This window comes from Zosterops lateralis (genome assembly GCF_965231275.1).
Source record: "Zosterops lateralis genome assembly, chromosome: 4".
Lineage (NCBI taxonomy): Eukaryota > Metazoa > Chordata > Aves > Passeriformes > Zosteropidae > Zosterops > Zosterops lateralis.
The window spans coordinates 39,513,981-39,538,373 of NC_139765.1; the positions used below are offsets into that span (position 1 = coordinate 39,513,981).

Below are 24,393 nucleotides of genomic sequence, written 5' to 3' on the forward strand. Positions count from 1 at the left end.
CAGCCACAGAAGCGACCCCGGCGGGAAGGTCTGAAGCAGAAGATGGATCAGCATCCCCTGGCCTGGTGGCGAGGCCGGGTGGGGCGGCCAAGGCGGAACGGCGGCTGGCCCGCCATCGCCGGAGCTCCAGAAGGGTAGGAAACTTGGTGTTTTCCTTTCTCCAAACGCTATTGTAGCAACATAAAGCTGCGTGCGTGGACACGTGGGTTTTTTTATAACCAGGCGCCCAAGATCCCCCAGGCCTTGTGATGCATTAGCACCGGGTACCTCCCCGTAGTGCTTCCCCAGACACAACGCCGGCCGCACAGCCCCGTTACCGGGGATCAGGCGGCAACAGCCCCGGCGGCGAACACGGCCCTAGGGCAGGGCCGGCAGGGGAGGCGGTGCGGCCGGGCCCTCCCCGGGCACTCCCGGGCCCTCCCCAGGCCCGCCCCGGGCACTCCCCGCCCGCCCCGGCGGCCGCGCAGGCGCCCCGGGGGCCGAGGGGAGGCGGGCCGGGCCGGTGGCGGGGTCTGGGCCCGAGCCCCGGGCCCGGCGGTGCGGTGGGCGCGGGTGCGCCATGGCCATGCGGTTCAGGGTGAGCCATGCCCGTGCGGTTCAGGGTGAGCCGACCAGGAGCGGGCCCGGCGGGCGGGCCCAGGGGCGGCAGGAGCGGGGCTGCGGCCGGTCCTGGGTAGCGGGAAAGGGAAGGGCCCTGTGTCACGCACCGAGCAGCAAAGACAGGAGCAGTGCTGTCGTGCGGGTGACAGCGGGTCCAGCCTGTGTTTGTTCCTGAAACCATTCACTTGAGGACCTAAGATACACGTTTTTGGCTTTTTAAACTTTTATATTAACTTTTTTTTTTTTGCATTTTCTCAGCAGTAGTTTTTGTTCTCCGGCGGGGGTGGGTTTGGATGGTGCAGAGTAACCTGCCGGCTTAGCTTATCCTGCAGTGTTGGTGGTTTTTTCCCCCTTTCGGAGGTCTGTTACCGGCAGGAGCGGTGGAGCAGGATATGCACCGGTGGCTTCACAGACTCCTCTCTGTTTGCCCTAGGGACTGAGTGAATACAAGAGAAACTTCAAATGGAGAAGCCCAGAGTTTTGTAGCCCGTCCCAGCAGCAGAAATCCTCGTGGGCAGGACTTCGGTCGGATCAGTTTGGTAAGTGCCCCTGGGAACGGCCCCCTTGGTTGCAGCCAAGGCGCGGGAGGTTTTGCTGTGATGAGTGAGCGCGTGGCCACAGTGAACTGGTGATGTTTACAATTTGTGCACTTTGTATTTAAAAGTATAGTCTTGGTCGTCATTTAGATAGAGTGTGTTTTTGAGCTCCATATTCTTTATAGCTACCCTAAAACTTTCTTTTCGATTAGTGCTATTTATTTAAACCTTGGAGAAAAAGTAGTTTCTGATATGCAGCATAAGCTAAGACCCAAACCTGAAACACAGGTGCAGTGTTAACCCACATGGGGTGTGTTGAGGGTGGGATTGGGTTATCTGTCATGTATGGAAATAGTAAATAAAATTCCATTTTTAAGAGGAAACTATGTTGGGGCAAAGTTTGATTAAGTAGTATTATTATGAGCCTAACAGGTTCAGCTAACTGAAAGAGGTCAGCCACTACAGCAAAACCTTGTGATACTGTAGTGTAGGATTTAAGGATTGTAGACATTATCATGACAGGGAAATGTGGGGATAGAAAGCAGGAGGAAAAGGAAATAGCAGTTGGATTGAAAGGCTTGTTGGTAGCTGAGGAAGAGGAGTAAGCTGAAGAGTGATGACAACTGCAGTGCTTTGAAAAGGAGTAGTAAAAAATAGTAATTACTGTAGTGGCGCAAGGCAGAGTAAAAAAGAAAAGTGCAGTTCACTGCAACTGCACTATGCAGTCTGTGTAATTAGAGTACAATGCATTCATTCCTAGAATAATAAATGTTCTAAATTATGACCTTGTAGTTAAGACCTGACTACTGGCAATAGGGTTTTTTTTTAGTCAAGGTGAGATATTTAAATAAATAATTTAATCTTGCTAAAGATTATGATTTAGATAAATTACTGCATTCTTCCATTAGTGCAAAATACATCTTTCATTAACCTTGCTTTCCCTAGCACACGGGTCAGTGTACGGGTACCTCTCCTTGAGGATCATACATGTCATGAATTCTGAAATGCTTAAACATCTAAGCATGTTAACTTCTTTTTAAAATGGCAACCTATGCTTATTTTCTGGTCAAACTAAACAGCAAGTTTCACGAGCCTTGCAATAAACTCATGACTTAGCAAAACAGCATTTTTTCCCTCTTTCTCACATTGTAATGGTGGTTCTGTGCATGTTTGTTGTAGTTTTTCTACATATTTATGTTAATTTTCACTCCCACCTCTTCTCTGGCCATTTAAGCACCCATACCTTTAAATGTCACTCTTGGTACCTCTAGGATTTGCAGATTGTTGCTGATAATTTACTTATGGTTCTTCCCTGTTGAATGCCATAATTGGCAATTTTAGGAATCACTTGGAACATTACAGCAAAAAATTGACAGTGGCAGGTGCTTGGAGTGCCTTTCTGCCACTTTTCCAGTGTTTTACCACTGAAATGATTTTCCTATCCTGTATGTGTAGTCAGACATATGGACATTCTATGTACCTTTCACCGTAGGTTCTTCTCTCCTTCTGCATTGCTTTGTCATGGGATGGGAGTTATCTCACTTGTGGAAGATAATTCTTTCAGCCAGTTAGGAGCTTTGACTAATTCTTCCATCACAGTTAGGCACTTTGAAGTGGGTTATGATTTCCCATGTATGATTTTTCCTCTTCAAATGTGTTCAGTCGTTAAATACTCTTCTTAAAATGATGGGGTAATTTTATTTTCACTTGCCTGTGTAAAGCCCAGCAATTCTTAAACTAACTTGATACCTGGCTTTGTTACAAAATATTTTTCTATTTTTGGAAATATTTTTCTGTTTGTACTGTAAAAGTTGTCAGTTATCTGAGAGGATCTTAAATTGCAAGTGGATAGAGATCTGTCACAGACAGAGGAAACCTGTTGAGCAAGGTGTGTTGTGCAGGTGTAATGAGAAGTGCCTGTACCACACTTTCTCCCCACAGGTTGGTTACTCTGTACCTGGGTTAACCACATTCTTTTCACTGGCTGTGATAGTTTTCTTGTTGTTCACCTCCCAGAATCAATTTGCACAGGTTTGTCCTGTTGACAGTTTTGCTTCATAGGGTTTAATCCAACATGATGGATCCACCATGTTCCTGTCTGTTTAGTGGAAAGGAAAGTCATTTGCAGATAGGACAGAACATAGAATTTCACAGCCATGCCCGTAATTCATAGTCTATCACTGCTCCAAGCTTTCTAGCGATCACTTGTATGATAAACTTTCAGCTTATTCTTGTTGTAGAGTGATATTATGTCTTCAGTGAATGTTTCTATTAAATCTAATATGACTTTTTCTCAGGGATCATGAGAGAACCAAATTTCATATCCAAGAGAAGGGTACCTTACCATAATCCACAGATTTCAAAGTCCCTTGAATGGGCAGCAGACTGTGATTTGAATGACCCGCTGGAAAATGAAGCTGCAGAGTTGCACACTGACCACAACAACAATAAAGTGAATCAGGAAAAACTTGAAACACCAGAAGAACCCAGACTCCCCCCAAAAGTTCAGTCACATGTGATAGATTCTGGTGGTGAAATAGCTCTTGCCCTTGCAGAGAACGACATGAAGAAATCACCCTCAGAAGCTCCACTGAATCAAAATGAAGCATTTTCATCTCCAAAAAAGGAATCAGAAAAAATGGGTAATGGGGTAAGGTTTTTTTTTTTAATTGACCAGTCTAAAAATTACTAACGGTAATTTCAGACACATGTTCAGACTTTCTTGTCGAACTCTTTGCTTGGTTTTGTGTTATGATGCTCTATTGTTATTTCTTTATTGGGAGAACAGTATGTTTGAGATTAGATTTTGGTGCTACTTAATTCAATAGAATTTGTTCTTCATTTGCATCTTCAGAATGTGTCATCACTGCTGATTTCAATTGAACAAGGATTTAGACAATAATATATAGATTTTTGGAATAGTTGACTATAGTGAAAAAATGTATTTTGCATTCATTTTGTTCTTGAAACCAAAACCCAAACCATTGTTTTGAACGTGTGTGTTGAAAGTTGTTTAAGTTGCAAAATTATTGTAGGAGAGGGACCAATCATTGTTATATTTTTTACTTTTTTTCTATTTTTTTCATTGTCAGTTTCACAAAGCCCTTCAGAGGAAAGCAGACATAAATATCCCCAGAAATTCTGAATATCAAAGCCAGTTTGTCTGGAAGAGTCCTCATGAAAAGTCACCAATACTTGCAGCTGAACAGGTAAAATAGAATCCAAAAAGCAAATAAATACTTTCTCTTACATATCAGCAAAGTTTTCCTTTCAAAAAGATTTCCTTTTATTGCTCTTTTGGTGGGGGAATGACAAACTTTAATGTTGTTACTTTTTTTTTTCTCTCTGGCTTTACAAAAGTGTAGCATAATTGGATTTTTTTCCATGTGATTCTTTATTGTGGTCAGGCCTAAATATTTTTTCTCCTTAGGCCTTGTATTTTGTGCTTTCTAATGGGGTCCTGTTCTTCTTTTTGCATTAATTTATCTGTGTTGCCCCAGTTTCTTATTCTCAGTCTCCATCTCTGTGCACATACACTTCTAAGCCCTGAAGTGTATCTCTCTAGTGTTTTATTCTTTTCATGAGACCAGCTTATGTTTAAAAGTGGAGTTTTTTGATTTTAAGATACTCTTGTGATGTTTTAATACATCTCATGAGCTTTTGGGCTTTGCAGGGTTGAAAATGCTGCTTTTTCTCCTGAGACCACAAAGCGTAACTGAGTGTGAGACTGCTTTGTGTTTTCAATTAACTGTTACTGGGATCAGGACCCAGGAGACTCAGTGTTTTGGTCATTTTGCAGTGTAAAACAGGCACTTCTGCATTTGTCTTTTCTTTCTTCACTAGAAGCATACACATTAGTGGGATTGCTAGAGATGGTGTGCTCTTTTTATCCTCAGGTGGCAGATTTGTTCAATAACATCTTTCAGAGGCAATAGATGTTGATAACTGAGATAATCACTATCCTGTCTTTTTCTGTTGGAGTACCAGGCAGGCGGATTACTGCAGGATGTGTTTCCCAGCAGCCCCTTATCCAATGAAAGCTCACTGAAATACATGACAGTAGTAAAGAGAAGCCAAAGGACCCTTTGAGGAAGAGGCAGTTTCCAGAAAGTCACCTTATGGAAAAAGTCAAAGAGAATTCCATTTGATTCTGTGTGCAATCAGTTTGATAATTTCATTATTGATGCTTATGAGCATTGTGCTTTTTTTTAGAAGAAAGACTTTTGTCACAGCTTACACAGAAGAAGAAACAGTGAGAATAAGTTTATAGGCCCTATACATCTGTGGATAAGTAGAACTTAGGGACAATTTAATGATAAAAATTATACATGTTAAGAAATTGTTATTCTTCACTGTTGATATGACTGAGAATATACCTCAATACTGACAATCCCTTTCCCTTTAAGAGATTCTGTGAAAATACCAGTTATCCAAGCTAGGTTATAAGTCAATATACCTAAATTCTCATAGCAAATCTATGAAAAATGTGTGTGTTTTGCATATGGCAAGGTCTTGAAATTTGGAACCCCATGAGGAGATAATACATTACCATATATTAGGCAAATTCTCCACCTTGATTTATAATACTGTGTTAGTTGAAAAGGAGTGGATTTTAATTTGCCCAAGCTCTAAGCATCCAGCTCTAAAACTCAGAGCAATTTTCTGTTACTTATGGACAGGATGTGTACTGAGGACTCATATGGAAGTTTTATGGCATGCCTTTAAAAAAACCATGATCCTACATACAGCTCTGAAGGTGAACAAAAAATAAAATAAACAAACAAAACCTCTGACAGTAAACACCGTTAAGGACAGTATTTGATCACAGGTTTAACTGTGTCCGACTTGGTCACTTTTAAATGTATTTAAATACCTCTTGAATTTCTCCTAAAAGTTCATTAGTCTACACGTGCTGTATTTGTACAGATGATTGTCTCTCTGCTCGTATGTGAGTGTATTTGTGTGAATAAGTTAACAGATTTTGAAAATTAGCCTTAAGGTAAACAATCGCACTTTTTTTCTTTGTTTTCTTCCTCCCACGCAGCTGATTTGCAACACAAAGAAATCCATACCTCCGGTTAAACCTCCTGCCATTACTTCTGAAGCTGCATATGAGAGAAATTCCAAAGGGTCTCCTCCTGTTAAGAGTCCACAAGAGAGAGGTGATTCAGAAGAGAAAGAATTTCTGGTGTGTTAACAAGTAAATACTTCACAGAAAGAAAAGCTTTAGTAGTACTTCTGCAGTTTTGATCTATTCTATATGGGGATGGGTTTAGGTTGAAATTATTTAGTGTTGCTAGTGACATTGGACTCAGTAGTGGTTTTGCTGTAAAAGACTGAAAATAATTCTGAACAGCTCTGCTCTTTGGGAGTTCTGTAGTGGGTCCTCTGTAGAGCATTTTTTTCAGTTTAAAGTTTTAAGTTTCTGAGTTTTGAAGTGATTTTTTGTTGTTGCTGTTGTTCCCAATTGACACTTTGTTTCTAGTAATTAGGATAGTTTTGTAATCTACACCTCTGATTTATACTGTGATTGGTACCAGTGTTGAGTCTTGGTGTGCAGTAGGGTTAGATGGGAGGTCTGGAACTTTCTGAATGTCATAAATCAGAGATAGTGAATTTTTTCCCTACAGTGGCAGGCAGTATCCCTGCATTCTTTCCATGTCACCTGACATTGTTTCCACTGGGCATACATCTTCCTTTTTTGCCTTTCTGAGTCAGCTCCCTTAGGACTTGTTCCAAAAAGCTGCCATTCTGGTTTTTTAGGAATCTTCTGGCCTGGCTCGTGCCAGCTGTGTGATGCTCCCAGTTAATCTGAGTCTCTTCACTATCCATCTCTATTGCTGATAGAGCAGGTAGGGCTGTTGTCAGACAAGGTGTTCATTCCAACCACTGCTGAGCAAAAGGCGTCCTAAACGTGCAGTGCCTTGGCTTAATCCCTTGGTACTCCTGAGAGGATTGTTGGCTTGGAGGTTTTATCACTTAAAACTCAGACTTGCCCAGTTCTTTAAATCCCATCTGGGCATGAGAAATTTCATGTCCCCTTTTGTCTCTTTAGGTAGATATGAAGAAAGGTTGAAAAGCCTGAGGCTTTCAGGAAACATTTATCTGGTTTTAATATTGAATTTTCAGGTTGTTTTTCGAGAACAGCTAATAAATGAAGAAAGAGGAGTCATGAGAAGGGAATTTTAGTGAAAGTGCCTAAAAACTGGTTGTTTATACCAATACCTTATCTCTGATGAATATCTTGAAAATGTTTGAGGGGATTTTGGTGGGCTTTATAATTTTTTTTAAATTGAGTTTTAATAGTATCTGTGAAGATCTCTAGCAGAATCAGAAATCATGCATTGGATTTCTGAAAGAATGAAATATTCAGGAAAAAAAATCTTTGGTGTAAAACCCAAACAAATCAATCTAAACATTTATAAAACAAAATAAATATTTTAAATTTTGCCTTTCGGACTCAGGTTAGAGTGTGCAGATATTGTATTATTTTTTTTCTGTACTTCATGTTGAATTCTGTAAAGTGGTCAAAGTGGATCATCTAGCTAGCAGAATGTTGCACTCAATCTTAACTTTGGCATTTTGCTAGTTTATTTTTGTGTTAACAAACGAATGTGGTATTCTTGTTTGTATTAAATATTCAAAATGGCTAACACTAAAATTAACTATTTGCAAGTGCTTGATGTCAAAAGAAATATGAGGGTTTTCAGATTGTTAGCTAATGTGGTATTTTTAAAATTATCTTTGCCTTAGAGTAAGAGGGAAGAACCGTTTCAAAAACCAACAGAAGATGCAGCAAAACAAGGGAAATCAGAACAGAAACATCCTAAACAAAATAATAAGCAACATATCAGTCCAAAGCCCCTCACTTTACATACAAGCCGTGGGTATGTATAAAATAGGAAAACCTAGACTAGTGACTAGGTGTACAGCAGCCCAGTATTTAGAATGATGGACTATGGAACCTTTAACCACACCATGCAGCAGTTTCAGGGGCAAATGCCTCTTGTAGCGCTGAGATTGAGCTTCTTGTGGGTACATCAAAACCTGATGTTAATTTCCATTCTCATCTCTGGGCAGTGGAAGTAGAAGCTTTGTAACCACTCCTGTTGAGGTGAGCCTTGTGGTGCAATAATAGCACTATTAATGAATACGACATGGATGAAATAAAATCAGTGCAGTGCTGCTGCTAAACTTTCAACAGGTGCTTTGGAAGTTGTAGTCACCTTTCAAACTGCATTATCTACTGTGCCCACTCTACACCTTAACACTGTGGTGATTGCACTTGCTGTCTGCTTATTCTGGTCTGTAGGGCCTTGTGTGCCTGAGTAACAAAAGCAAACACATGGGGTAAAGGAAAGAAATCTGTCCTGTTTAGAGTAATCTGGCAAGTGTGGAAATGAAGTGAAATGGTATGTTATTGAGTGCTATCAAAGTATCTTTTTATTTCTGCCACATGCCTACACTGCAAGAATTGAGCTAGTATTTCCATTTCATACACATCTGAGATATGTCAATAGCAGTAAAAGCCAAGAAGTAGGCTTTAAAATGCATAGATAAATCCATCTCTCCTGTGTTTGTGCTTAATGTATGCCCCAGCAATTGCTTTCATTCTTTGTGGCAGTGTTAAAGCATTAGATTGAAGATGGGAGAGGAGATTTACCTGTGTGAATGCTGGTGGGTATTGGGAATTGATTACAAAATGATCACCCAAAATTCTATGAAATAAAATCGGTTTATGGAAAAGTTTGTAGATACAGTATAGCTAAAACGTTTAATTGTTTGGTTTTCATACTCTTTGCAGTAGATTATAGTCAATTTTGCAGTGAGAAATGTGCAGAATTCTTGATCATTTGCTGGGGTTCTTTTCATTTAAGAGCAAATTTCTACCTCATATGCCTTCAGGGTAGTAGCACAAGACAAAATTCTCTTTAAAAATCACTGGGCAAAATAGCTGTCAAAATGTGCAAGTTCTCAATATGTAGACAGGATTGTTACTTATAGGCAAGTCGTGTTGTAATGTGTGGCCTGCTTTTGCAGCAGAATGACTGGGATCAGGGCACAGCAGTGTTCTGTTGCTTTGTGCTAATCCATTGGTTTTGCAACCAAAAGTGGAGGATTTCTGTCAGTTTTAAAGAAAGGGACATAATGAGAGAAATTTTGAATATAAAGGGTATTTCGATCTTCATATTTTTCTTTTTACAAGGTTCATTTTATTCTCTGACTTCAGACTTTTATGACCTATTTCTAAAGATGGATTGAAAAATAGGGCTTTTCCACCCTGTGCTGAATATATTAAAATTAAGTTGGTAACGTTCTGAAGCATGATTAAATCCAAAAATATCTTTAGATTTAAGCTGATACATCCACAGTTCAGTGCTTAAGGACTCAAAGTACTACTTACTGCCTACTATAGGTTACATGATGTTAATTTTTCTGCGTTTGTATGTGTGTGGCAGAAGGGAAAAATGAACCCATCTTTTCAAGTACTGAGGCCTTTTGAAGATCAAAGCCACTAGGACACAGATGAATTATACTGACCAGTGTTCTGGCAGTCAGATGTTTCTGGGAGCTCACCCCACCAATATGCAGAGCGCCTTTAAAGTGGAGTTCATTGAAGGAAATGTCTCAGACACATTAATGCCAAACCAGGCATTTTTACTTAAATGTACCTTCATCATTGGCTTAAATCAAGGTCCCACACTTTGCATTGAGTTCATTGAGGCTGATGTGTGTATTATGTTCTCCTTATTGACTGTCAGGGCAAAAGCTTCTGGTGGAAGCGTTGCAAGGAAAAAACAATAGGAGTAAATACTTGAAGGACCACCAACTGTGACTGAGTATTTTTCACAGCTTTCCTATTTGTGTGGGTTTGAATTTTTGTTTGTGCATGTGTTTTTTGCGTCTCATTGGCATTTAGGTGCAAGTATGTTTTTGCTTGTTGAGTAACTTTAAAAGTGCTCTTAAAGAGTATTCTGGATATCAAACTTTACTTTTTTTCTTGTCTCCTCATTCTTGATTTCTTAGGAGGATGAACACTGAATATAGGTCAAAATTTTTGTCTCCAGCCCAGTATTCCTACAAAGACGGAGTTTGGTCTCGTATTAAGAGTAAAGCTCACAACCAGGTGAGTATCCTTAGGAAATCTGAAGCCGAGTATGATTTGTATTTTGATTTTTAGGTGCAAAAACTTTGAATTGTGGTATTTATAAGATACAGCTTTGAGATTGTAATGCTAATGACTCAAGCTCCCAAAGGTGAGTTTACAAAGACAATTAGATTCTGACAAGTCAGTATAATACATAGGGGAAAAAAAGAGAGATGATGAGACTAAAAAAAAATATTAATGTGACCTCCGAAGTGAGGGAAAGGTTTTGTTTCCTGTACAGTCAGGATCATTCAGAACAGAGTCTCTTGTCATAGGTAATGTTTTTCTTGATGTTCAGCCCATTTGGAACAAGCAGAAGTGTTCAAAATACAGACCTGAATTACTGGATATTCCAAGGGAATAAAAATGAAAAGGACAACATATGTATCAGCCTAGATTGGCTTGATAGTCATGGTCAGTTTGGTAGCTTACTGTGCATGAGTCCATTCAAAGCAGTCAGCTGAATTCTGTCATAACGCAACATAAAATAGAGAATTTTTCTTGCAAGTTTCAGTCAGTGTGTTTTCTTGCAGTTTATTTAGAAACTGCAATTCATATTACACTCTATATGAAGTCATTTGACAGAACTGTGAAAATCCTGAGTAGCTTCAAGACCGCAACACTTCTTGGCATTATTAAGTGTGATTCCTGAGTTAGTCAAGGAAATAAAAACCATTAATAGTGTGCCAAGAAACGGCTTGAGCCAGCTCTGCAACTCTCTGATTTCACTGAATTGATGTAGTCTTCTCCCAGCTGACAGAGTGAGCCTTTGTGAGATACTGTGGTGCTGCCTGTGTGGCAAATACTTGGACATGTGAGTTTCCCCATCATTTTGGTCCACGGTGTTATGGAAGGTAGAACTGGAGGAAGTGGTTCTACAGTGCTGGACTTTGAGAGTAGGTTCTCTTTGAAAATAAGATTCTCTGAGAATTGCAGGAGTAGTCTGGTAGCTTTCAGTTCTGTGTTTTCTTGCTAGATTTAATCTAGCAAGTAATTTTCCTTTTAGCAAAAAGAAATAATTATAGAATACATAAAAAATACACAATGAGAAATAGGTCTCAATATTTAAATTGTATTAAAGTATGAGACAATTCATAATCAGAGTTTGTGTACACATGCATGAGAAAACACATTCTGTGTAAGCAGCCTCAAAAGGATGTTAGAGGACTGAAAAGAAGCAATATTTTAATTTTTATATGCATTGATACATGATTAGATTTACTGTAATTAAGATTGCAAAATGTTGTGAACTATTGTATGCAGCCCTAGTGGTATACTGAATGTTTCTGTAGAATATTATGTAATTTTTCTGGCAAATAATACTTTAATTTGTTGATGTTGCCTCATGAAACATTCAGACCAGTAAGAAGCAGTGCTCTGCTTCAAGAGCAATTGACTGGTAGGCAACTAAAGGGTGGGCCTTGGGATATAATGTGTTTGTGGCACACTGGGAGGAATCAGTTGGGAGGAGTCACTGCAGTATAGTTGAGGGAAAGAATGAGGAGACTGCAAGCGGAAGATGAGTGTTCAACTTTACATCTGGCATTTAATTAGTGTATGAAAAACCAAGGATTTCCCACACTGTCAAGATGTGTTTTGAGTGCATCACACGTTTCCACAGAGATTTTCATGCTGAAAAGGGAATTGCAGGAAACTAGAAAGAAGTTACTTGGCATATGGGTGACCTTCAGTCCAAAGCAGGCTTTCTGAAGTTCTGGGTCCAAACAGGCAAATGCCATAATGAAATCCTGATGTGACCTTAGCCATAGTGATTACTTGTAGGCTGCTTTTCTGCAATTTATTATTAAGGGTGCTTTTCAGCAGTTGAACAAAAAAAAGTCTTTTCCAATTATGCTTTTGAAAAATTAATGTGGCAATTCATAATCGCAGTAGGACTCTCTGGGGCCTGTGTCCTGCTGAGTTAGTGCTGCCTGCTGAGTCGCTGAAGGAGATGGTTGTCCTTTGTACTTTTTCACAATTCACTGGAGACTTAGTATTCTTCCTCCCCTGTGGTACCCTGTTGCTCAGGATTTACATTCCTTCTGTTCTGGCTATCATAATTAATTTTTTATTCTTCTAGTTAAAGTGAGTAATCCAGTAAATCACTTGCACATCAAACTTTAAATTCTCCTTTGAAAATGACAAGCATATATTTTTGATCATCTATTCTTTGGAAGTTTAATGGGTCAAATTGTGGGATGTTAGCTGGATATCCATCTGCTGCATCCAGTTACTTTTAGTGGGACTAGCTGAGTTTAGCCCACTAACTCTGTTCCTTGCAGGAGGAATGATGTGAAATCTAGCATGAAGGAAGAATAAAAAAGAAAAGCTATGAAAATGTGGTAGGGGAAATGTCAGTATTACTTTCCTGCTCTTTGACAAAATACTTATTTCCTGTGGACCATTTTTTAGTAAGTCAGAATTCACACGATACCACAAAGTTATTTTTAATAATTTAAACATAAACTTCTTCGTTTTGCTTTTTCTCTCTGCACTTTGAGTGTATTTGGGTGAAGAACACAAGACAGCAAGTGTTTAAATGGTCTTAACGATAAAAATGATGGTTATATCATGTATAATATAATGTTTGAAGAGGGGGGTTATCACTTTTATGGTTTTGGAGTAAAACTGACAGCCGAAGGGTTTTGTATCTCATTCTTGCAGTTACTGGTGGCCTAGAAGGAATAAGTTTTATACTATGTCTTGCATACAGTAGCACCCAGGGTTCCTGTATTAATCTTAACTTTTCACTAATATTTACGTAGTTAGAGACAGTTGCGGTGTTTGCAGCATACCAACTCAGTATTACACATACACATAGATCTGTTGATTTGAATTTATCATAAATTAATGAGGAATGTATTTTTTCGTGTTGATGTTTAGAAATCTAAATTAATTTTCTCAACTGTGGCAAAAAAACTGATGGAATGCCAGTGCTGACTGTACTTGTTTGAGAACTTCTTATTGAATCTCAGGGAGGCAGCATAGAGCTATGTTGACAGGTTTTTAGTATTTAATTTCTTACTTGGAGTGAAGTAAAGTTACAAAGGTGATAATAACAATATCACTCTTGAATGTTGAGAGGAAAAACAAGAAATTTAAAAATATCTCTGTATTCTTCTCTTTAGGCATCTCAAAACACCCTAAATTCCATGTGGTATATGGAGGTTGGTTGCATCCAAGTTCCTCTCAGTGTCTGGAGCACTGTGTCTGAGCGCTGATGGAAAAACTAGAATCCAGCATTAAACTTATTCATAGTTACTGCATAAATTTTTGTGCTCATGGAATGAATAATTGATAATTCTGCTTTGGCTTCATAGCTCAAACATGCTTACTGAATATATGATTTTTGCTTTCCTCTTATATTTACTGTGGCATGCAATGTTTGTGCTGTGGCTGGCCCTGTATTATGAGTAACTTGCCTTTCTCTTTTAGCTGCCAGTAGCTAATGCAAACATTTATAGTAGCCTAATAGTGAACTTTAAACAGCTGTGAAACTTATGAAACCTTGATGTGTAGGTGAGAGAGCTTCGAGAAAGAGCAAAGGCTTACAGGCAACGAGTAGAGGGAACACACTTCTCCCGATACCATTTCAATCAGATCCTGTCTGATAATAACAGTCTTTGGGATGTGTCCTCAACTTCCAGTTCAGAAGAAGGAATCAGCAACAGCATCAGAGCACTAGATCTTGCCAGGTAAGGTTGTCATTGCTGACAATGTTATTCTGCAGCTTTGAAACTGAGCAAAATGCTGAACATAGTTTTGTATGGAAATAATTGTTTTTTGAGCACTTCTCATAATCTAATTTGCTGTTTAAATTGAAAATACAGCCCTAATTTACATTGAATTTTTGGAAATGGTAATATAGAAAGAGTCTTCATAAAATCTAGTTTGAGAATGGGATGTGCTTAAGCATCATAAAAAACTGCAGTCGCAATTTTACCATTCATCATGTCAACTGTACTACTTTTTAATGTCTGAGCTGTACTTCTTGCAAAGAACTGAACTGAATGAATTTTATATAGAATTTTATGTGTTTTATATAGACACATGTATATTGTGTAAATTAGTGATACAAAATGCTGTGTTCTTTCTTACCCAGTGTTTCTGAAAAAGAGGCTTCCCCAAGTCCTGAAGTGGTACAGCAACCTGACTCCAGAGAAACACCACACTGGGACAGCACAAAGAAAGACATGTCAGACGCTTTAACTGTTCCAGTCAAAAGACGTTTAGCTTGGGAGGAACAAGAAGGTACTGAAGAAAGGGAAAATCAACAATCAACAGAAGAGAAAGAGGAGGAAAAGCCAGATGAACAGGCTGCAGTCATAGCCCAGCAATTAGAAGAAAATTATAAGGATGGTAAAGAAGATAAGAAAACTGAAGGGTAAAGCTGAATGTTTTTTGGATGTATATATATATATATACAGGTCAGAAATTTGTAGGTTAAATAGTTTTTGTATTTAAGAGAGTGTAAATTAGTGTGGTAGTACTTCTGTTTTGAACAGTATGATAAGGAATGAGAAGGTTTAAAACATTGAGCTGGTTAATGGAAGTGGGCCTGTCATTAAAAATACTGCATTTCTAACTTGCAAGACAGAAGTTTGTAGACTCACAAATGATTCTAATGTTTTTCTCCAAAACTATGAAATATGCAGTATGGACCTCTTAGAACAGACTGTTCATTACACAGCAGCCAAGTTTACTGAAAATTAAAACTCACAATTTGCTTCAAGTTGACAGCTTAGAATTTGATAGGACAGGATACATGCTAATATTGTACTTAGGCATCTATTTTTCTTAAAAAATTTCATGGACAAAGATACAAGACTTTGGAGAAAAAAATAACTAATATCCAGTAATCACCAGTGATTATGTTACTAAGCATGGGTGGGAAAAACGTGGAGGAGTATATACAAATAATGGGAGATCAGGTCAGTATATGCATAGTACTGTATTTGACATTTGAGACGTCTAGATTGTATCTAGTTTCAGATGTCTCTTTTTACTGTGCAAGTTTTGCATACCTTCTTTTGTAGAACAATATTTTCGTTTGATAGACATTTAATTCTGAATAGCTTTGACCCTTGTAACCATGACAGCTACACATTTTATATTCCTCATTGCATTTTATCTTTGGTATTTCAGCACTAATCAAAGATAGGAAACTGTAATTGTCTCCATTTAGGATAATACCGTGTATTCAATCCAGGCAAAAAAGAAATTGAGATGTTAGACTCCAACAGATACTAAATACAAGCTTTCAAAACCATCATCTAGAAACATTTCTAAGTTTCAATTTAATTCTAGAGATAATCTAGTTAGGTGTCTCTGTAATAGATGTCTCTGATTGACATTGCAAATTATCTGTCATCTTGCAGTGGGGTTCTGTGTGTTCTGGGATGTGCGCTGGACTCAGCCATGCAGAGCAGCTTAATGCTTACATGTTACCTTCTTAAGAGCTAGAAATGAGGAATTCTTTGCCTAGATGTGTCTATCATGTACTGATAGAATCAGGTTTCTCCACATTGTGGGTATGCTGCCACCTCCTTTTGAAATGCACCTGGAGGCAGAAGACTGAAGTGGTAGTGCTGATGTAATATTATATATGCATATATAATGTATGATATATATATTTATATTGTATTATGATGTACATTTGATAACCATGGGGCTATAGTGGTTACATAAATTTGGGATATGTGGCTTCAGTTACACCACATTGGCTGAAGAATGTCAAACCCACACTCCGACCTCTAAGGCAACAACCATGTACAAAGTTTTTCTGGGTTCAGAGTTTTCTAGCCCTCCTGTTGAGCCTCTCTGCACAGTATTGTGCAGCAATATGGACAGGGTTTTTTGGACAGAGGGAACCTGGATTTATGGCTTGAGACTTCAAAATACAGAAATCGAGGTTTAAGGGCTGGAATTCAGGACTTGCCTCGGCAAGCAAATGTTTTAGCTACAGGCTTTTGGGTGGTTAAGGCCTTAACTATCTTGCCTTAGGCTTCCTTGTAGGAGAGGATTGGAGAAAGCTTGAGTGCAGGACTCCTGAGTCCTTCCTTAGCTAATCCTTTTGTCATTATTCATTTTTTTTCAGTGAGAATGCCTTAGTATTGAACACTTCTGCAGCTGTGTCAGATTCTTCTGTATCCTCAAGGAGAGGCAGCAGGCATCCTGCTCCAAAGCTGAGGACTCTTTCAGGAAACTCAAGGACTCGTCATGATCGCACTACCCCAGCTGTTGGTAAAAAGACTTCTAAATGCAAAGCAGTATTTCAAGAACTAAAGAAAAAATTACATAATTGAATTAATTTGTTAGGTTATTTAACATAGTAAGGCATTTTTCATCTTTTCCAATACAACAGGAGGTACTGTTCTAGTGTCTGCTCCTAAATTCAAGTCTTCACCTTCACCTCAGAGAAAACAAAACTTAGCAACAAACTCTACAAAAAAAGGGTCATTCCAGGTGAGCCAGAAAACAGACTTAGCATTATGAATTTTAGAAATGTGCTTTTTAAGTAATAATGAATAATTTATTTAAGAAAATTTTTTCTTGAGTTGTTATTTGCTGTCATAAAATTGTCAGTATCTGTGACTAAAAAAGGCATGTCTGAATAAATATTTTTTTGTGTTGTCAAACAAAGGAGTTGACACGACTGGAGTGAGATTAGATGTGCTTCACTTTGGCTTCTTAGACTAAATGCATGGGATCCTTTTACAGAAAAATAAAAAGGTTGCCAGCAGGATTTCCCTTTAATGTTATTGTAACCATTGACATAGGGCACAACTCCAGATTGCCTGAGTTGTAAGAAATTCAAGAGAGAGAGGTTGGGTGCTTATGTAAAAGATAGGTTAATGTGCCATAATAATTTTACTTTTCCTTTCATTTACTTTTGTGCTGCTTTTACTTCGCAGCTTGTGTAGTCACTAAAAGAAAAATAGAAATATTTAGGAGCTTTTAATCCTCTAAATTTTGATAGGTTTTTTTTTGTCAAGTTGTGTGTGCAGTGTGTTCTACAAAGAGAGCTACCATTTAACTGCATACATCCATGTTGTAAAATCTAAAAAAATCACAACTTTAGAAAATAGGCTCTTGGTTTGGCCTGATTTGATTACTTTCAGTCCATTTTAAACACTTTTTATTAGGAACAGATTTTCTTTACACTCACTCAGCTTGAAATACTTTTTCTTTTAGTACTTGAGTGTAAACTCAACATTTGCTGCATATGTGAGGATCTGTACTTGGAGGCTGTATATGAGATGTTGTGGTTTTGTGCTTTTTTTGATCCTTGCTTTTTTTTCTTTCTATTATGTTGTAGCCTGATGTGAAAATGGGAGCCACTTCACTCTTTAACTCTGGACCTGCTGGGCTGGGAACTGTGGATCCTCTGCCACTTAGGCAGGATCAGTGGCCTCCTAACGTGGTTGCTGATGAGCAAGTTCCTCTTGCTTCAGCCCATCAAGAGCAGTCAAAATCAGCAAAAAGCTGCTCTGTGCCTTGCTGGAGTCCCTCTCATCGTATTCGGGGGACTCTTAAGGATCCAGAATTCCAGCATAATGGTAGGTTTTGTTTATTAAGTCTGGGTTAGAGTGATGCAGGATGTGAATGACTATTGTGCAGTGCTCAGGCCAAGAGGTGTTGAGTTTGCTGCCTTACAGCATCTACAAAGAATATGCTGTTTATAAACAAAAGCTTTTTAACTATATGGTTGGTTAGTCTTGCTGAGGAAAAGTGCATAATATCCACTTATTTTCTGACTTTACTAATATCACGGTATTACGGTGATCAGTTTGTTGCCTGATTTTGCTGTATTAATTTCAATAAATACTACTCATGAGAATAATTTGGATTAGCACGAACAGCTCTAAATTGTAATATTTAAGCTACAACTGGGTGGTGTGACACTTTTCCAGTTGCAGTTGCTAACTGCAATGAGTAAGTGGGACCTTTGTGATGTAGTATTATTTTGAAAGAGTTGTGGATTTCTGGAGGTAAGCTGCTTAAAATTATTTCTGCAAGATAAGGAGACTAGAAAGCTATCTCTAGAAGGTTTATTGGATATTGAGAAAAACCTTTTCTTGGCTGAGGAGGGATTTGTACTGAAGCATTTCAAAAGTTTTTAACAGTGTTTAAGGGTACTGGGGATGTAAATTTGATAAAGACTCCTTGTCCCCTTAGTCTCCATTCCAGAAAGACTTGCCATAGCTGCTTAAGGTCCCACAGTTCTTGGTCCTGTGATTATAGAGGTTAGCTAAAAAGTCGAATTTCCACTCTAGAAAAGAACAAGCAGTTGTCAGTTAAAGTGGGAAGGTGAAATGCAGAGAATTTCCTCAGAAAGACTGGAATTGATGCTGGTTTCTAGTTCTGCACCTTGAGTGCAGTTCAGTAAGTGACTTGTAGCATGTACCAAAGAATGGTGTCTTGAGAAGAATACAGTGGAGCAAGATTATTTTACCTCATCCTAGGGTAAAGGAGTCTGGTAGAATTTTTATGTATGCTCTTTATAAGACTCTTGTTTTGGAAATAATGTTACAACGTTTTTAAATGTTCTAAAATGAAAAATTATCCTTTGTCTATTTTGAAATTATTCAAAACTGTGGCTTTTAACTTTTCATTGTAGGGAATCTTGGCAATCCAAAAGTGAGAACTTTCCAATTGCCCCTTCGGGAAAGAAACCGTTATGATGAAGGTATTTGTTGTCCCAAAGTATTATTGTATATTGTGTATGTAAATGTAAATAACTCATGCATGACTGAGATGTTTCTGAATGCAGTAGGTAATACTAGTTTATGTATTTGCCTGAATAACTACAGCATGTTTTCATCAAAATAATTTGAACAAATTCAACCCAATAATCTGAAGTATGAATATAAAGTTATGGGGTAATGTGAATAAACCATTAAATGTGGCTCTCAATATGGTTACTGTAGCTTGCTTAGTTCCATACCTAAAATTGTTTCCTGCCTGCACATTTTCAAGCCTTTGTGTTGATAGCAACTAAAGGAAACTGCAACACAGACCAAATTGCAGCTGGAGCAACTTTGGTTGCAACTTTAAAGGTACCACAAATTTTAAGATAAAGATTTTGCATGTGAGACTTTAGCTCCAAATGTGCAACATAAAATGATCCCTCTGACTTCAATATTTGTACCTGTCTTCTGCTTAGTGTGTTAGGGGTGCTTATGGCATGCTGCTATTCTGATTGCTCTTTTGGCCTTTTGCTTTTTTAATGTTTATTGTAAAGTTAATCTATGAGACCAGCCATTGCACAGCTGCATCTTCTTGGCCTTTTTGTGGGCAGACACAAATAAACTCTTTCAGTAGCATGAGTCAACCAAAGGCACTGTATCTGTCATACACTTTTTCTTAGTGTGGTGTCTGAGGTTGAGCTTGGTGTGGTGCTGTGCTAGTTGCAATCACCTGTGTTTGGTTCAGCTCAGAGTATGGGCAGAGCTGGTTTATATCTGATTGCAGTTTATTAATAGTCATACCCTAGAACAACCAAAAGCTTGTTTCTGTATCCCTTGGCGCTTCGTTGCTCCTTGGGTTTTAACCAAGGTTCACGCTGATTCTCTGTTTTACTCATTGCAGTTGGCTGAGAAATGTATGGGTGGTGCAGATGGCTCAGCCAAGCTTCTGTGCAACTGCATAAAATATGCAAAATCCTGTAGTACTCTGCAGCTTGCTGCACACAGATTGCTGCACACAGATTAGATGCTGTAGCTGCTGTTTCTTTTTTTTTTTTTTCCCTATGAGCTGAATACTAATGTATGAACTTGCAGAAACAGGTGAAATGTGCCAGCTCACAGATACTTTGTATGCCCATATTTGTTCAGGTACAAACCTGGGAGTTACTCCAATGGCATGTCAGTTTGCAGAAGTGCAGTTCACAGTTTTCTCATACATGGGAATGTAGTTGTTAGACATAGTGTGTGATCCTTTCACAGGCTATTAGGATCACTGTGTTTTAAGAATTTAGAAACTCTGCTGAAAAGTTAATTCAAACACTGACAGACTACTGGTGCCGTTTGGATTGAGTTGAGGAATTTTGTCTTGGAATGTTGTGGGTTTTTTTTTTTTTTTTTTTTTTTTTTTTTTTTTTTTTTTTTTTGTGGTGGTGGTGAGGGGTCTGGAAGCTAGTGATACAGTTTTTTCTAATTCATTGTAGGAGAATGGGTGTAATTAATGTCATTTTGCATTGAGAGCATCTTGACAGACCTGTAGCAACGTTTCAATAATGCTGTTAAAGAATTATAATATGCTTTATCAGACAAGCAGCATCAAGACTGATTAGTTTTAGGAATTTTACTGTGTGTGAAATGGACCCTGTATTCAAAAGGAAGACCCTTCAAAAGTATATTTCTAAAGCCTGCTTCTTCTTATCTTCATGGTAAACTTCTGTTTTCTTCAGAAGACACATTCCTTTTAGCAGCTTTTGGCACACTATCTGGATTTGTCACAGGAGGAATCTTTTTGGCAAACAGGGGTTCTGATATTTTAGTCATATTATTCTAAGGTGGTCTGCTTTGCTTGAAGCAGTGAGTTGCTTTCAAGAATATGTCATTCATTACCAGAGGCTAGTCTATATAGATTTCAGTGGCAGAGGAACTATTCCTGAGGTCTTCTGACACAGGAGAGTAAAGATCAAGATGACTTGGAGAATTGGGCAATTCCCAATTGTGAGGTTCTTCCTTGAGAGGCTTCCTTGTGAGGTTCTTCTCCAGCATGTCAGTTGCAAAGTAATTGAATTGAAGTATATTGTGGTATTGTTCTAGCATCCATTGTGAAAGAGGGCATTAAAAATATTCAAAAAATGTCAGCTGTGTTTGGATATGTATGTTTAATCTTCCTATTTACTTTTTCCCTACTTGCTTTCCCCACAGATGACAGGTTGTCTCAGATTTCTGCTCGCTCGGCAGCATCTAGTTCTCTTGCATCTCAGATACTGGAACGAGCTCAGAAGAGGAAGGATTTCTGGGGCAAGGCATAGTCTCTCCTTCCTATTGTATAGAAACTATTCTGTAAAATGATGTATTTTGTATAGCTTGTAATGTACATTTTAAAAAATTGTGATTGTAGGTTTCACTCAACATCCTTTCACTTGTCATTGTTATGACCCAACTTTTAGGACTTCCCATCCCAATTGAAAATTAAATATTTAAACTGACGATGTTGTAAATTCATGTTCTTTATATTTGAGAGTTAGGTCTTAATTCACTATGTTAAAACAGCCTTGTGAGGCTTTGCTTTTTTTACAGTGGCATCTTTTGACACTGAGATAATTATTTTTTAATGGAACCTGTGTGTGATTTTTTCAAGATACTCTGCTGCAGTCATGCTGTATGACCTGGAACAGTATTCATTGTTCACCAAATATACCTCAATTGCTTTATTTTATCGAGTTATCTTAAGGGCAGCTGTGGTTTGTGTGTTTATGTTACTGTATGAATTGTCAGCATAACGCAGCACTGTAACAAAGAGTTACTTTTATTACTTACTGCTTTTAACCTTTTACGAAAAATTCTAATTTCTTAATGACATTAACATGGAGTGTCATTAACTGTAGAACTAACAGGGGTTTAAGAAAAGTGAAACATTATGATTTGTTCATTGTCCACAGATTTTTGGCCAGGATGACTGTCAGAGTGTACAGTACTACAGTTTTTCAACTATACTGATATGAATGCTTGTCTTGTAGATTAAGACCTATGTTTAGTGTTAATTTCAGCTTCTCTAGAAAAAGCAAATTCAGCCACCTTAGCCAGTGATGTTCTCCAGCTCCACTTCAAACTCAGGTATTTAGGACTGGTGATCTCTTTAAGTAAACTCAAAAGAATGTTTTTTTTCTTGACTTCGATATTTTAATTACCTCTTATCTTAGTTTCCTGTTTTGGGCATACTGATGGCATTATGATTGTCACAGTGTAAAGTGTTTGTGATTTATGCTGACAGCTCATTTTATCTTTCTAAGCAATGCAGACAAGTTAAAATGAAGTAGAGGAAATAGCTGGCTAGCAAGCAGCTTAGTTCTTTGGGTGTGGCTTCAGGTTTTAATACTACTTAATTTGAAAATTTTATACAAGAACAATTTGAAATTTGTACACATTTGATTGCATTTTGATTTTGTATGTAATTATGTATGCATATTACTGAAAATAAAAACGGTTGTTTGCTTTGTTTCTATTTAAGTTATGCTGGATAATTTGGCAGAACCTATTACATTGGCACTTCTCTGTTTAGTTCTCTGTTTCACCTGTTCAGCTGGAATATCTGTGGACTTAAGAAAGACAAGATGTTACCTCAGAACTGATCTTTAGAAGGAGTAATTTATTGAAGCTAGATATATTGACACTAGAAATTGTAACTGACTACAGATATTTTAAATGGTGACTCGAAGCAGATGGGTGCTACACAGGCTGGAAAGGCTCCAATGCCCAAAGGGTCAGTCCCCAAAAAATGATTTAAATGGTCAGTGAATTAGTGCTGTCCAGTACTGATGATGTTAGAAAAGGGCATTCCTTTCTTGCAGAAATTGCATTAGCTTCCTACTAGTGGAGTTGTTTGAAACAAATCAAGGTATTTTATTTTATCTCAAGGGCTTCTGGGATTGTTCTGTGGTGTGCACTTAATGTGTAAGTTATAATTGGTCATGAAATTTCTACTGAAAGGGAAAATATGCAAGGGTGTTTGAAAATGAAAATTTCCATTTTTCCTCTAAAGTGATAGTTTTGTAGTGGAAAACTTAATGGCTAAAAGGGGAAGTATTTTTGTTCAGGATGGTATGTTACTGTGATGTAGCTGCATTAATTTTGCTGTGTACATTATTCATATCAGCATATTCTCCTTGTTTTCCTGGCCAAGAGCTCTCATCATCCATTATTTCTCTGTGACACCTATGAATTAACTTTTATGAGCTGTGTCCTTTTTGTTTTTCTCTGTTTGCCTGGGTTTCCTGGCTGACAGCTCTGTCAAGAGTTTTTGTGCAGGTCTGATTTTGAGGCCTGTAAGTCATAGATATAACACCATATGTACCAGATTTGCTTATAGTGTTGTCTGTACTGATACAGGTGAGCTTGGTACATCTTTGGTACCTCTGAGATTGTTAGATGTGTGCATATGGTAGATGTATATTGATTTCTGCCAGGGAGAGAGTAGGTATGGTAAAGGAAGGAGACATTGTTTCTTAGAGGTACACACAAATTGAGATATTAGAATGGAAGTTCATAGTGTCTCACACATCACTGGACATTATTTCCCATCTGAACAACTTTTAATATTTGCCTGAAATGTTCAAATTTAATTTACTTTTGGACAGAAGCTTTAAAAGGAAAGTGTAGACAAAATACCTGGTTTTGAGTTACACTAGTGCAAAGCTTCTGAAGTGTGTTCTGTAGTCTTCAAGGCAGGTGTAAAATTCTTTATGCCTGTTCTCTGCTATTCTTTGTTGTTCAAGAGGGATTTTGGTTTTTCTAAATATTTCAGACCAGCCTTCAAACGTATTTCCTCTTGTGTTTTCAAGCAAGCTGAACATGGAAAAAATGTTCAAAAGTGCACCCTTTATTAATAATTACAAGTGTGTGGTGCGCACTGAATATGTATTGTTTTCTGTCAAGGAAACTTTAGAAACTTTGAAAGTGGAGAGACCAAGTAGATAAATAAGGAGGAAGGCCGTTGCCAACAGGAGATGTATCTCAGTAATAAACAACTTCATGAGCTTGTCAACTTAAGGTCAAGATTTACAAAACCAGCACATTAATAATTGACCCAGTCAGTAAGTGTTCAATGTCTTTAGCTGCTGTTCCCAACTTGTCACCAGCTGGTTGAGGGAGGTGAGGGAAGACCTCATTGCAGTCTGCAACTTCCTTGTGAGGGGAGGAGGAGGGACCCACATTGATCTGTACAGTGTGGTGTCCACTCGCAGGACCCGAGGGAATGGCCTAAGGTTGTGTCAGAGGGGGTTTAGGTTGGGTATTAGAAAAAGGTTCTTCATCCAAGGGTGGTTGGGCACTGGACCAGGCTCCCCAGGGAAGTGGTCACAGCACCAGCCTGACAGTTCAAGAGGAGTTTGGACACTGCTCTCAGGCACATGGTGTGACTCTTGGGGATGGT

At 38.3% G+C, this 24,393-nt stretch overlaps 1 protein-coding gene across 5 annotated transcripts; it reads left to right on the top strand.

Annotated features, from left to right (window-relative positions):
- The first annotated feature begins 494 nt into the window (after positions 1-494).
- MDM1 (Mdm1 nuclear protein) lies at positions 495-22,443 on the top strand. 5 transcript variants are annotated; one of them, XM_083859073.1, is made up of 15 exons: positions 495-577; positions 1,034-1,139; positions 3,434-3,786; positions 4,229-4,345; positions 6,181-6,324; positions 7,890-8,023; positions 10,164-10,263; positions 13,413-13,451; positions 13,804-13,979; positions 14,387-14,668; positions 16,382-16,527; positions 16,649-16,749; positions 17,603-17,843; positions 18,905-18,973; positions 21,168-22,443. In XM_083859073.1, exons 1-15 carry the CDS (start codon positions 560-562, stop codon positions 21,272-21,274), a joined length of 2,133 nt encoding a protein of 710 aa, XP_083715199.1. In that variant the 5' UTR covers positions 495-559; the 3' UTR covers positions 21,275-22,443. The 5 variants fall into 5 exon arrangements, with proteins under 5 accessions (XP_083715199.1, XP_083715202.1, XP_083715198.1 ...); XM_083859076.1 differs by having other exon boundaries at positions 3,692-3,786; XM_083859072.1 differs by having other exon boundaries at positions 503-602.
- The last annotated feature ends 1,950 nt before the right edge of the window (positions 22,444-24,393 follow it).